The sequence below is a fragment of the Ipomoea nil genome, unplaced genomic scaffold, assembly GCF_001879475.1.
Source record: "Ipomoea nil cultivar Tokyo-kokei standard unplaced genomic scaffold, Asagao_1.1 scaffold2759, whole genome shotgun sequence".
Classification (NCBI taxonomy): domain Eukaryota; kingdom Viridiplantae; phylum Streptophyta; class Magnoliopsida; order Solanales; family Convolvulaceae; genus Ipomoea; species Ipomoea nil.
In genome coordinates, this window is record NW_017619187.1 from 868,679 (window position 1) to 883,816 (window position 15,138).

General features: G+C 33.3%; 1 protein-coding gene across 1 annotated transcript; it reads left to right on the forward strand.

The window, feature by feature from the left end:
• Nucleotides 1–5,838: 5,838 nt before the first annotated feature.
• Nucleotides 5,839–9,750, forward strand: LOC109156765 ((+)-neomenthol dehydrogenase). Its single transcript, XM_019304596.1, has 4 exons — nucleotides 5,839–5,937; nucleotides 6,438–6,696; nucleotides 8,304–8,486; nucleotides 9,292–9,750. The coding sequence occupies exons 1-4, from the start codon at nucleotides 5,888–5,890 to the stop codon at nucleotides 9,694–9,696; spliced, it is 897 nt and encodes a 298-aa protein (XP_019160141.1). The 5' UTR covers nucleotides 5,839–5,887; the 3' UTR covers nucleotides 9,697–9,750.
• The last annotated feature ends 5,388 nt before the right edge of the window (nucleotides 9,751–15,138 follow it).

The following is a 15,138-nucleotide window of genomic DNA, read 5'->3' on the forward strand; positions in this document are numbered from 1 at the left end:
TGATAAATAAACGAAAATCCGTGATATAATGTGTCAAAACTAAAAAAAAGTATCACTAAATATATATAATAATGTCATAATAGGGAGAACTAAAAGTGAAATTTGCACTTTTTTTATTATTTATTTATTTATTCTATAGAATACACTACATAATTACTTTTTATTATTACAACTTGAACAACAATTTTTGGGAGGCTACTAGTGAAATCTACTTTTTAATAATACTTGAAATTTCATTTATTATAAGTGTACACTGTACACATATATGCCAAAAAAATTTAGTCAAATTGGTTCTTAGAAGTCTTGACTAAGTATTAGTTGAACTTCACATTGAATATCTATATAATATATTCCAAGTGCTCTAGAATTAATAATGTCCAAATTACTAGTTTTCTGAGAAATATTTTGAAGTGCATGTCAAATGTAATTTTTAAAGCGTGTGAACACTTGGTAATAATTTACGATGAAAGCAAAGTCCTAATAACCACCAATCATATATGAATATTGTAGCATAGAAACAACCTTAGTAATGATTAAAATGGTAAATTTGTGCCCCGGAAGGGGTGGTCAAGTAGTGAATGAAACATCATTCTCGTATTAAAATGTCACGTTATTAATTAAAATCCTATCTTAATGGATGGTGCGTATTGATACGAGGAACAAAGAGTCGATGTAGCTACCTTAAAATCATGAGGGAGTGTTTTGTCACCTTTGAAGTTTTAATCGACTCAAATACGATTAGTTTTGTTATGTGAGATCTTAGTGTACTCTAACCGATGAAATATGAAATAAAAATAGCATATTCCTTTTCTCTTTTAATTTGCATATTGTAATCAAGTCATGTGGGTTAGTTTAAATAGGTACTATGAAGAGTAGTAATATGGGGTCCCGTTTGAATTATTCCCCATAACAATTGTCTTTAATTCAAATAGTATGCCAAAATTATGCTCTATATATACATTCTACGCGTCTTCAATTTTGATAATATTCTTTTTATTGATTGTATTATTAAGCATTTTACGCAATTTATTTTCAAACTCTATTATTTGCTTAACTATTGAGCATAAAATATACAAAATATTAAATGTATAAAAAGTCCTTCAAATTCTTGTTTTGTAAGTAATGGGGGAACTGCACAACCACTATCCATCCTAACCAGCAACAAAGGAACACAAAGAGGTAAATCAGTCTAAGTTGTTCATAGTTGATCGGTCCAAACTAAGAAGACCAATAGACCGCTCCAATTGGGAGTTTAACTTGGAACTTTGTGTTTACCAAATCAATAGTCTAATCAATTTGGTTGGGATTGTCTTTTTGTGCTATTTGACAAATTTAAAAAGAATATTACCATGTGGTACGTGTGGTTATTGTGACATTTAATTATGGGTTATGATTGATGAGATGTCTACTGTTTTAATAATTTTTGGAATTATTTTAAAATATACTTATAACCCCTCCATATTCCTCAATTAAACTCCTGAAATAAGAATCATAAATTAATGAATTATTAACGTTTGTCTCTATTTACGTTATATTATTAAAAGAAAGAAAGGGGGAACGAAAAAGCATACACTGCAGTCTTCTTCTTCTTCTTCTTCTTCTCTACTAGGCCTATTGATCACGTACATATATCAAAAATCAAAATGGTATATTTATGCATTTTTGTCCATTCAATTCTAGTTGGAATCTTTGTCAATGATTAAATCTTTTTGTATAATACATTAGACCAACCTCAATAGACATATTTTTTATTTATTTATTTTTTTTGGGGTGGGGGGAGGGGGGTTATCAGGCCAACTAAGAGAGAGGAGAAAGAGAGAAACAAAAGAGAAAAATAAAAGAAAAATAAAAACAATTTTGTAAAAAAAATAAATAAAAGACACTTTTACGCGCTCGCTCGAAATGCACAGATTGTGCGTGATTCACTTCCTGATTACGGTCCATAAAAAATTTTAATTTGCAGGAACAAAACTCTCTAAAAATCTCACCTCCATCCGTCCAAAAATCATATTTCAGTTTTTTCTTATACAAAAAACCTACTAAAAGGCTCAAATTCACTGATGTGGATGTTCTTATATACCTCCCGTACTATAAGGCTAATTCAAATTTAATCTGAGTCACACTCATAGACATTCTGATTGATACCTCGATCTACCACTATAACTTTAACTTTTATAGTTGTATATATGATGATAACCCCACACCTGAATCAGTTTAACTTGTATAGTTGTATATATGATGACAACCCCACCAATCAATTGGACAATTAATTAGGTAATCATAAAATTTCAAGTTTGATTTCTTGTTAGAGCTGTTTCGCAATCGTCCATATTTTCGTAAATTAAAATTTTAACAAAAAAATTGATTAAAAAATTCTTTTAGCACTGCACATGCATAATTTATCCTTTGGCAGGTGCTAGTAAAATATTTGGTATGGAGTAATATATTATTGAATATTGATTGAAAAAACTTAAAGCTGATATGCTTCAGCCAATGTAAAAACGAGGAATAGCTACACATGTGACTCTGAAGTCTGAAACTATGATGTATCTGCCACTATGCGTGGAGTATTTAAATAAATAAAAAAATAAAAACCTGAAAGAAAAGGAATAGTTTAGTCCCAACATTGCTCAGGTTTCATATTTCTTAAATAATTTATCCACTTTTAATATATCTATTTTACTATTTAAGATTATTATTTTATATTAAAAGTAAAATAGTCTAAAAGGGTAAATAAATCGTTTACACCAACGATTTACCTCCTCTAGCTAGGGGTATAAACGAGTCGAGTCGAGCTCGAGCTTGGGTTGGCTTGAGCTTGAGCTCGTTAAGGAAGGATCGGCTCGAGCTCGATCGAGCTCAACAACTGATGCTTGAGCTTGAGCTCAGCAATTTTCAAGCAGCTCGAGCTCGGCTCGAGCATCTCGATTGTTCGAGCTCGATTTTGAGCTCGAGTTCTAGCTCGATTTTGGGTTCGAGTTCGAACTTGATTTTGACCTCAAATTTGACATGTTTGATTTGAAATTCATATTCCAATTAAAAATAAACTACTTTGTTTTATCCATACATAATTGGTAGTTGTCAGCTAAGTAAATTGACAGAGACCGGAGACTACTCGACTGTCTTCGTGTCTCGTCTTCTGTCCACTGACTGCTTGAGCTAGGGCGTGGGGAATGGGGAGTTGGGTAGCAATAGAAGATTAGAAGGGTAGAAATTTAATTATTATTATTATTATTACTATTACTATTATTATTATTATTATTATTATTATTATTATTATTATTATTATTATTATAAGGCTCGCGAGTAGCTCGACGAGCCACGAGCCTAGAATAATTAGGCTCGACTCGAGCTCGATTATTAAACGAGCCGTTCGAGCTCGGCTCAACCTCGATTTTGACTGAGCTCGAGCCGAGCTTTGACCGAGCCGCTCGCGAGTGGCTCACGAGTAGCTCGGCTCATTTACACCCCTACCTCTAGCATTCTTTAAGTTAGGGTCTAACTCTGGTTCAGTAGACAGAATTTAAATTGGGAGAAGAAGAAGTGAGGATTTTACAAATTTAAGATTAGTCTATTATAAATTGAAAAAATTAATGTATAAACAAATTGTCTACACTGGCCGAAATGGTGTGCCACCGCCGACCACTGGAAAATTCAAACGGAGATTCCTACTAATGCATCTAACACTGCAATAATGTGCATCGCAACTTGGAAGCTAAGGAAGAAATTAAATTACATATCCTCCTATCTTCCATGATTTTTCAATTTAATTTTATGGATATATATAAGGATTATTAATTTGCATGAAAGGGAGAAGGGATGGGATGATGATATGAATAGTTTGACTATTAGAGAGATAGTAGCGACGAGGACGGCGGAATTGCGTTGAAGATTTCTATTCCAATTCGTATTAGAAAAAGAAGAATATTATGACATGCATGGTCGGTATCTGGCAGGGTCAGGTTTACGTTATTGTAGTCCGAGCTCGGGCTTAGCTCACTGATCTAGTTGGCAATATTTGGGAGAAGAGATCAATGTTAGAATCTCTGGCAATGGCAGTGTGAGATTACGTCAAAAGTGGACAGATAGCACCGACATTTGGCCATGTCTGCTTAGCCATTGAGTCGTCAAGTTGTGGGAATAAAAATTGTAAAAGGTTTTTGAATGCTACGGGCTCTATTACAATGTAGTATCTCCACTGAGGTTCGAACTCACAACCTTCCAAATAGAAGTCTAACCCAGATACCATTAGACCACATAGTCTTGGTCTAAGTAATAGTATAGTTCTACACATATCCTACTTTTTATTTTAAAGTTTTAAAAAAAGCAATACCCTCTAAAAAAAAAAAGAAAAAGAAAAAAAAGAAGCAATACCCTCTCTAAAAAAAAAAAGAACTATTCCATTCGCACAAATGTACAATAGGAATTGAAGGATGTATCTCGTGATTCTCATCTAAACTAAAAACTTAAACTGATAGTTAAATTATACATTTCTATTTATATAATATTATATGTTCAATGTATACCCCATTCACGTGTACGTGCGAGCTATTTACTATTTGAACTCACAACCTTTTATATAGAATTGACTATGATATCAAATTGAAAGATATATTCCGTCTCAACTAAAAATTCATAGTAATCACCAATGCTATTGTCCAACAAAAATCATTAAGCCCTCAAAGGAGGAGAAGCAGTCACAGACAACCATTGAAGATGTTCGAGGGAAACACATGCTAAAAAGTCAAAAACTCTATTACGTTTTCAAAACATGTGACCTGACACCCCAATCCCAAGCAAGCTCTCTAAGAGCATCCACACTACTTGTGGATTTTATGAGGTTTTTGCAGATCAAAAAACTAAGGAAATTTTTTTAACTAGTGTGAGGATAGGTTTTTTGGGTAGTTTTTTTTTTCTTACAAGTTTAGACTTTTTGAGGGGTCCACATGTGAGAGAAAAAGCAAAGCAAAATCCAAACGTGCAGGGAGCGCGCCCGCTAGCGCGTGTTCTCTTACTTTTTTTTTTTTTTTAAAGATTCGTGTACGCGTCAGATTTTTATTTTTTTATTTTTTTCTTCTCTTTGTTTCTTCTCTCTCATTGGCACATAAAGAATCGTGCAAAATACCAAATTGATATGGATGCTAATGCACTCCTCCATCCACCAAATTTAATACGTCTCCTAGGCGCGCTATTTTGCAACCACTGAACAAACTATTGTGCATCACTCTCGACCAAAACCTTTCAATAAACTCTTCTCGTAGTAGCATAAGCCCTTGGAGAATTGCCCAAAACTCTGATTCTAATCATACTATTGCACTACATACTTCAATAATGTTATAAAAGATCCAACAAACATAAGAAAAAAAAAAAAACAAATCCTATATATTAAAAAGATTATATGCGATATGCTCGATTAGAGATGAAATCCATCTATTTAATTTCATGGATTATAACTGATTTATACTCAATTAGTTAAGTTATTTCACTTATTTGCAATTAAGAATGAAATAAAGAAAGGATGAAAGGTTGAAAACGGAAACAAAGTTAAATTTTTGAATAACTAAATATGGATCAATCTCACTAGGACTATGTGGTCTAATGGTATCCGGGTTGGACTTCCATTTGAAAGGTTATGAGTTCGAGCCTCAGTGGAGGCGTTATTGGTTCTTTGTGTTTGGTTCTTTGTGTTTCAGACGATAATATACGTTACATTATTTTTATGCATGCATTACGTTTAATATACACAAGTCAACAAGCACATGTCAACTTTTTTATAAAATAATGTGACATGATCTCCTATAAATATAGAACATCACTGCCACTGCATTGCCCATTCTTTTCTATACATTATTGTCTTCTCATAACACACCATTTCTTTCCGGCGGCCATGGCGTCAATTCTCTCGCAATACTCTTCTCCCTCCCTCCCAAAAACCAGGTAGATACCCCCCCTCCCCCCAATGTATGTTGTGTTAACCCCTGTTAAAAGTTCGATTCCCGTTAAAAGCGGTCTATTAACATTTTTAGGTTTGAGTCGATTAGGGATAACTTAGGCTGGTATACCTGGTCTTTTGTCAAGTTCGACTTTCGGTGGGAGTGACTTATTGACCTTCTAGGTTTGAATCAGTCAATTATATGCAACCTAGGTTACTTTATTCCTTGTAGTCCTTTGACGTCTAGGGTCACTAGACGAGACTTATCCAGTGTAATCATTGTTGGAAATTATGAAATTTCAGACCACCTGAAAGTGATATTAAATCAAGTCGAAAACCTTGTTCCGACTATTGTTGGTATCCAGAAAAATCTTTGTTGCTATTTTCGACCATTTTTTGCTTTCAATTTGATTTAAGTGCACATCCTCCGATAGTGACTGTGAGTTTTCCTGGTCAGCCAAATGTATGTTGTGTTGTTTTGAAAGATTTATATGTGAATTTGCAGGTGGTGGTCGGAGGAGACGGTGGCGATAGTGACCGGAGCGAACAAGGGGATCGGGTTTGCGCTGGTGAAGCGGCTGGCGGAACTGGGTTTAACGGTGGTTCTGACGGCGAGGGATAACGCAAGAGGCCTTGAGGCTGCCGAGCGGCTGAGGAGATTAGGGCTTCGTGTTTGGTTCCACCGACTTGATGTTTCAGACCGCCATTCCATCGCAGACTTTGCTTCCTGGTTTCGCTGCACTTTCTCCGCCTTAGATATACTGGTAATTAATTATCTTGATATTTAACTTCATCCCTAATTTCTAAGTAATTGTATTTTTATACACAAATATAATATACAATAATAATAAGAAGAAGAACAATAATTGTTTTTTTAAAAAATAACAATAATAATAATAAGTTTAAAATTAAACAGCCATTATTGCGTGATTTTGTCTGATACGATGATCTTGGTTTTCTTATTAATAAATGGAAAATATATTTTGCATGACTAACCATATACAGTACATAATTACGATTTTTTCAAAATATAATGAGACATTTATTACAGAATGATTTTGTCCAATTCTTTTTTTTTTTTTCTCTCTCTCTCAGTTCATTTTTATTTATATTTTAAAACTAAGATGAACCAAGATTCTCTCTGTCGTTACTTTTTTGCATAAACTAAATTACATTTTTTGGACAAGCTTTTTTTTTTTTTTTTGGGGATCAAGACTAAGAAAATGATTTATTAAATTGCTATAAAATCTGTTATATTTGACTTGATCTAATCAACTCACAATTAGATCAGTCAGTTAAAAATAATAATCAATACTTATTAAAATGTATGACGCTTGTTTTGATCAAGTTAAATAATACTGTATAAAATACTTAATGTAAAAATTAATCACTATATTTTCCATCAAGAAAGCTGGATAATAATTATAAAATTAGAATGTTCTTCCATAAAAAGTTTGAATTTCGAAGGTACCTAATTTCTTGTAATATTTTAGTTGAAATAGTAAACAAATTATAAAGAGGCACATGGTGGTCATATAATGTTGACAGGGAAGATATTATACTTTAAGCAATATAATCAATGATGCAAGCTATTCTAATCTGGCTAGTCGAGTAAAAGAGACCCATCCATCCTTAATTAAAAGTCTAGAATTTAATTCTCAGCTTGCAACCTTAAATCTTCAGGTCAGCTGTTCCACTCAATAAATCGAAGTGTCTGCAATTCAGCAAAAACCCTGAGACCCAAAAAAAAAAAAAAATGATGCAAGCCATTCTTAATTTCATAGAACATAGTCGTATGTCGTATCACATTGTGCACGAATCTTCCTAGGTCTAAGATCCTTGAATTTTATATAGGTAAAACACTGTAACAGCAGGTGAGAACTCATGAGTCTTTCAATGTTCTTAATTAAAGTTTAGGTTTAGGAAATTAATATTTTAAACTGATTTTAAAAATAATAAAACTTATTACTCATAGGAGTCAAGGAGTGCGAATAAAATATGGTAAGTCTCTTCCAATTTCTCAATCCGAGGTATCAAGATAATTATAAATAGAACGAGTGATATTTTGATCGATCATATTAAATAGTTTAAAAAATTGAGAAAAAAAATGTAATTTCTTCCAAATCATGAAATTTAATAAGTCGCCGGAGACTAATTGACCTTTTTTTTTTTTTTTTTTATAATAATTATATATGGAGCTGTTGTAAAACGTAAAATTTTGATTAAAAATGAAGTAGAGTGTACGTACCTTTCACGTACTTTCAGCATATAATTAATATAGAAAAATAAATTGATTGGTTAAATATAATTAGTCAATGGTGAATTACGTATAAGTTGATTTGTATATAATCAAAGATTTGATATAATGAAGGTAAATAACGCCGCCGTGTCGTTCAACGACGTCGACCAGAACTCGGTGGAGCATGCGGAGACGGTGATAGCCACCAATTACTACGGCCCAAAACTGCTCATCGCCGCCCTTCTCCCCATGTTTCGCTGCTCCTCTTCCACCGCCCGAATACTTAACATCAGCTCCAGGCTCGGCCAATTCAACGTAAGTATATATATATATATATATATATATATATATATATATATATATATGAAAATGATGAGGTGCATTTGAGGCTTCTCGTGTGCACGTTACGCATTAATCTGACACATTTAAAGTACACAACACACGCACATTAAGTACACAAACAAAATACCTTCAGAACACAACCTCACGCATGTTAAGTACAAGTCTCATGTATGTTAAGAACAAGACTCACGAATGTTAAGCACAAAGACACACACTTTAAGTTTTAAAAACAACTCACATTAAGTACACACTCACGCACATTAAATACAAAACTCACGCACCTTAAGCACACGACTCACGCACTACATTAAGCATAAAACTCACGCACATTAAGCATAAAACTCATGCACTTTAAAGTTTCAACAACAACTCACATTATGTACACACTCATGCACATTAAGCACAAAACTCACGCACATTACGCACAGGACTCACGTACATTAAGTACAAAACTCACGCACATTAAGCATAAAAGTCAAACACATTACGCACAAGACTCACGCACATTAAGTACAAAACTCACGCACATTAAACACTACGCACATTAAGCATAAATCTCACACACATTAAACATTACACCCCCACACATTAAGCACAAATTTCACGCATATTAAACACAAGACTCACACATATTAAGTACAAAACTTGCACACATTAATCATCTGCACAACCATCAGGGAAACACTTAAATGCACCTGAACATATATATATATATATATATAAAGAGAGAGAGATTAGTGTATAAGCAACGTAACGTAAGTATACATTTCAATTGCAGAAGCTTCAAAACCCAAAACTAAGAGAAGAACTGGAAGATGAAGAAAAGCTAAGAGAGGAGCAAATAGAGGAGATGGTGAAATCCTTTCTGGGGGATGTGAAAAAGGGGTCGTGGAGAGGGAATGGGTGGCCGGAAGTGTGGACGGACTACGCCGTCTCAAAGCTTGCCCTCAACGCTTACTCTAAGCTTTTGGCTCGGCGTTACCGAGGCCGTGGATTAAGCGTCAACTGCTTCTGCCCCGGATTCACTCAGACCTCCATGACCGGCGGCAAGGGGAAGCACACGGCGGAAGACGCGGCGGAGATCGGGGCCAAGCTCGCCTTGCTTCCCGCCGACGAACTCCCGTCCGGCATTTTTTTTGCAGGCTCTACTACTCCTGCTGCTTCCACTTTCTCCAAATTGTAAAACTACCCAATATTATATATAATATATATTCATACCTGCCTTGCATGTTCATCATCTTTATAATTAGCACATATATGTATGATATGATCATGCCTAAACTTAATAAAGTTTATAGCAATGAAGATATGAACTTGATATATATATATATATATATATATATATATATATATATATATATATATATATATATATATATTGTACGCTAGAACGTTATAACTAATAATAATAGATGCAGGTTTTTTTTTCCCTGGAAAAATACCTTTTCGTACTTCAGTTATAACTATTAGCGCTGAGGAAGATTGAGGATGGTTTGGAATTGTGAAAAATGTTTTTCAGAAGAATATAATATTTTGAACACTTTTATTCATTCTAATTACCTTACCGACGAAATCCTATTTTAGATAAGTGTATTTTCATTTCTTCAATTTTTTTTTTATAAATATTTCCAATGAGTTAATTTCAACTGAGTTCCCTTGTCTTTAGTGTAATTTCCATATTTAGTCATAGACAACCATTTTTGCTTTTTAACACCCAAGACTATTATATTTTGGACACTTTTGGATCTTTCGATTACCTTTTCAGTGAAACTCTATTTTAGAAAATGGTATTTTTCGAGAGCAAATACCAATTTTGGTCCCACAAGTATTAGCAAAATGACAGTTTTCGTCCACATGTTTAATTCCTACCAATTTTCATCCACAACTATTGTTTTAGTACCAATTTTCATCCACAACTATTGTTTTAGTACCAATTTTCATCCACGACTATTGTTTTAGTGCCAAAATTCATCACATCAGTCACTCATTCGGTTAATACATGCTGAAATTTAAAAATTTTAAGGGTATTTTCACATTTTCAACTTAAGGTCCCAATTTGAGCATGAATAATGATATTTAAGCCCTAAGATCGATCTCAATTCACAGTTATCCTCCTCAAACTAAGGTAGATAAGGAGGAGAACTGTGAATTGGGATTGATCTTAGCGCTTAAATCTCATTATTCATGCTCAAATTGGGACTTTAGGTTGAAAAGGACAACAATACCCATAAAAATTTTAGATTTTGGCATGTATTAAACGAATGAGTGACCGACGTGATGAATTCTGGCACTAAAATAATAGTCGTGGATGAAAATTTGTACTAAAACAATAGTCGTGGATGAAAATTGGTAGAAATTAAACATGTGGACTAAAAATGTCATTTTGCTAATACTCGTGGGACCAAAATTGGTATTTGATCTATTTTTCGATGACAAAGAAGAGACTTTTTTTTTTTTTTTTTTAAAGCTATAGCTATAGTAGATGATTCACATAATTATTGTAACAATATCTAATGTAACCATAAATTTCAAATTATTGATTATCATCCTCTATTGACAACAATTGTCATTGACAAACTAACAAAACAATTTGTCTCAACAACAAATGAAAATAATAAAAAAAAAATTAATGACTTAATTGTTGTGGATGAAAAGTAAGTACCCCACTTTATTACTCTTATTAAATTAAATAAATTTGTAGCTACAACAAAAAAAAAAATAATACATATGCATTTAATTAATTTAGAATTAGATGTCTATAATGTCTTTATTTAAAAAAAATATGCATTATAAAAAATTAAAAAGAGATATAATTTCATTAATTATATTATCTTTATTTTCTACTATACAATTCAAAGATTTATTACCTTCAAATTTATTAATTAATTTTATTCTACATTGTCCATTGTCTTCATTTTACACTATTTTATAATTAAATATCAAAGTTATAATACAAAATATGTTATATATTTATTTACCAAGTATTTTATAAAAATATAATAAATATTAATATTTTGTTCAATACTTTCACATGATAATCTACGACACACATCTCACAACATATGAAACATGTAGGGGGAAATATTACGACTGTCAAATATCAGCAGACACTTGCAAGATAAAGAGTTCATAGTACAACTAAGATATCAATCATATACACAACACGGCAAATCAAAAACTTCCTACACCATAATCTGATTGTATAACGCTAACCTCTATGCTACCCACCAGTAACCCAATTGCACATGATACACTACAAATAAAAAATAAATAAATAAAGAGGACAAGTACTGGAGATTGAAGACAATGACAATGCTACCTGTTGGTTTTAGGATTTTCGGGCCCAGGGAGGTCCAACACAACCTTGGTTGGTGGATACACCTTTCACATGCGACTTATAAAAAAATAGGTGGAACAAATATAACTCAATGCTTTTTGTACGTGGAAATCGAAAGGAAAACCACGGGCCTTTTTGGGCGGTGCCAAGCCTAACTCCACTATGTATTTTGTAGGTGTCTTCGTACATATTGTAGAGCCATTTTGTACATGTAATATGGAAATATTGTGTAGGGAGAGAGCTATACTTTTTATATAGGGAGGAAGTATTTTTCTTGATCTTCTTTGTTGAAAGAGTGTGTATGATGATGCCTTCTTGTTGAGACGAGGGATGACGGAGTCTTCTCCCTTGGAAGAGTGATGAGTCTTCTCATGTGTGTAAATGAGTGGATGGAGTCTTCTTGAGAGAGTTTTTGGGGAAGAGTGATATGTGACCTTCTAGTATGTAAGAATGGATGTCCCCCACCTATTGCTCCTTTCCTCCTTTTATAGCAACAAGTTCAAGATTATGTCCGTTGTGCCATTAACAAGGATTTATTAGGCTAATAAGTATGTGTTTATGTGGGAGTTATGGGTTCTCAAATGTGGGTAGCCGTTGGCTAATTCATAGTGGTCAAGGGGATTTAATAGGGGAATTATGAATAATAAATTGGATAAATAAAAGGGGGTAATAACTTCGGGGGTTAGGATGAGGTAGGTAAACAGGGTAGTAAATATGGGTTAACGGCTAGTTTAGGCCGACCTTCTACTCGTGCCGACCCTGGGTCGAGCCGACTTCTCGGTTTGGCTCGTATCTCTTTTGGGCTTTTCCTCTTCTGGACTTGGTCATTCCTCTTGGGCCTTTTTTTCTTCTTCTGGACTTGATCTCTTTTTTTCTTGGGCCCCGAGCCCATGGGGTTCACACCACACCACTACCCAAAAGAGAATTAAGAAGACTTAGAGAAATTTAAATCAAAAGTAGGGTTTATCTAGACTATCGTCTTTAAACTAAGTATTTAGAATAGCGTTATTACAAAATTGTAAATATTTATTTTAGTGATAATTATAAATCAATCTCTCATATATTATCTTGTATTTATATACTTTGAATTAGTTATTTAAAGAAACAAATTCAGCATTCAATTACCTATGCATGAACATCTCCTTTATAATCTTGCATTGATACTTTAAAGTACTTATTTAAAAATAATCATTGGGCATCTCATTCGCGCAATGAGCGCCTAAAAGCCTAGTAATAATAATAAGTGATGGTTGTGGTTTTGGTGGTTGTGTTGTGGTGGTGGTGATAGAGGTGTCAAATGTACGGGTTATCACAAAGTACAGTCCAAGACCGATTTGTTTGGGCTGACCGTTCGGTCCATTTGTTACAATGGACGAACTAGGACTAACCCGTTTTATACTATGAATAGGGCCGAACTTTAATCTTTTGGCCCCTGGACCGGCCAGACCCGGTCCAGCCTGTTGGCGCTTTTTTTTTTTTTTTTTTTTTTTTTTAATATAATATACCTATATACTCTAAATATAGTAATAACTAATGAGATTATCACATTAATTAAAAGTCTGTGATATTGATTTTTATGTCTATTAATTCTTATATATTATATATATTTACTATTTAGCTAGCTAATTGCCTAATTAGTATACTAATTAGGAATTACTACCTTAAAATATTTTGAAGTTGTAAAATTTTATATGTTTCAAATTGAAAAAATTACATTTACTATTTAGTAGTTGCAATTTGTAAACTTATTTCTTCCTAATGGTATTACAATATTAATTATTGATTTCTTTATTTTTTGTAATAATTCATAAGTTAAATAGTTAAAAATAAATATGTTAACTTGTAAAACTAATTTAGATGGAATACATAACTTAAATTAGTTGATTAATAAGTTTTAATATTTTTTATTTATTATTTTTAGGGACATGAACCGAGCTAGATTTTAATTTTTTTATTTGGACTGGGCCAGCTCGGTCCAAAAAATAAATAAACCAGTGGCAGGCCTGGCCAAGCCGGATCATGTCCGTCCGTTTGATACTTTTAAGTGGTGGTGGTGGTAATAATAATTCAAAAATTAACTTTAAAAGAGATGATAGAGAAAATAAATATTGAAAAATAAATAATTCAAAAAATGTATAATAATAATAATAATAATAATAATAATAATAATAAATAATAATAACAATAACAATAACAATAACAATAATTAAATTTCTACCCTTCTAATCTTCTATCGCTTCCCCAACTCCCCATTCCCCACGCCCTAGCTCAGGCACTCAGCCGACAGAAGACGAGACACGAAGACAGTCGAGTAGTCTTCGGTCTTGTCAATTTACTTAGCCGACAACTACCAATTATGTATGGATAAAACAAAGTAGTTTATTTTTAATTGGAACATGAATTTAAAATTAAATGGGTCAAATTTGAGGTCAAAATCAAGTCCGAACTCGAACCCAAAATCAAGCTAGAACTCGAGCTCAAGATCGAGTTCGAACAATCGAGCCGAGCTCGAGCTGCTCGAAAATTGCCGAGCTCGAGCTCGAGCATCAATTGTTGAGCTCGATCGAGCTCGAGCTCGGCTCGACTTGTTTACACCCCTATTTTGATAGTTGTGTGGTGGTGGTAGTAGTGTAGTGATTGTTTTTCGACTACAAATCTGTCAAATTGTTTTTTTTTTGTTAATCAGAATAAATATTTTTGTTGACTTTATTTTTCTAAATACCCAAATACAAGGAAATTCAAAAATGACTTACGAAAGTCATTTTTCGAGTTTAGAAATGGTATTATTAACGCAAGCGGGGCTTTTTTCTTCTCTTCCTGGGCTCTAAAAAAAAAAAAAAAAAAAAACTAACCATACATACTGGAATTTTTTTTTCTCTTTCTTCCCTCCTCCCTCTTTCAATTCATTCCCTCTCTCCTCCATGTGTGCAAATAAAATAAAATAAAACCACAAACAAATGACTGATGTATATATTTTTTTAAATTTGATAATCTAATTATACATTCATGTGTAATTCAGTGTTCTATTTAAAAAGTATTCCTTTATTTGGTCAAGATATTTTCCTCGACGGTAACCACAAACAAGTGGTCTGAGTGCCATGCCATCACTTCAACAACAACACACAACTGATCTGACGACAAGCCATGTGACAATGGACCCATTTACGTTGTTGGACACGGTGGATGGCGGACAGTGTCCCAACCTTTTCAACTGCCTCTGCAGCATGCCGCTTTGCCTTTCATGTCCTTCTGTCTCACCTATATTGTGCACGCATGAATTCCTACTTT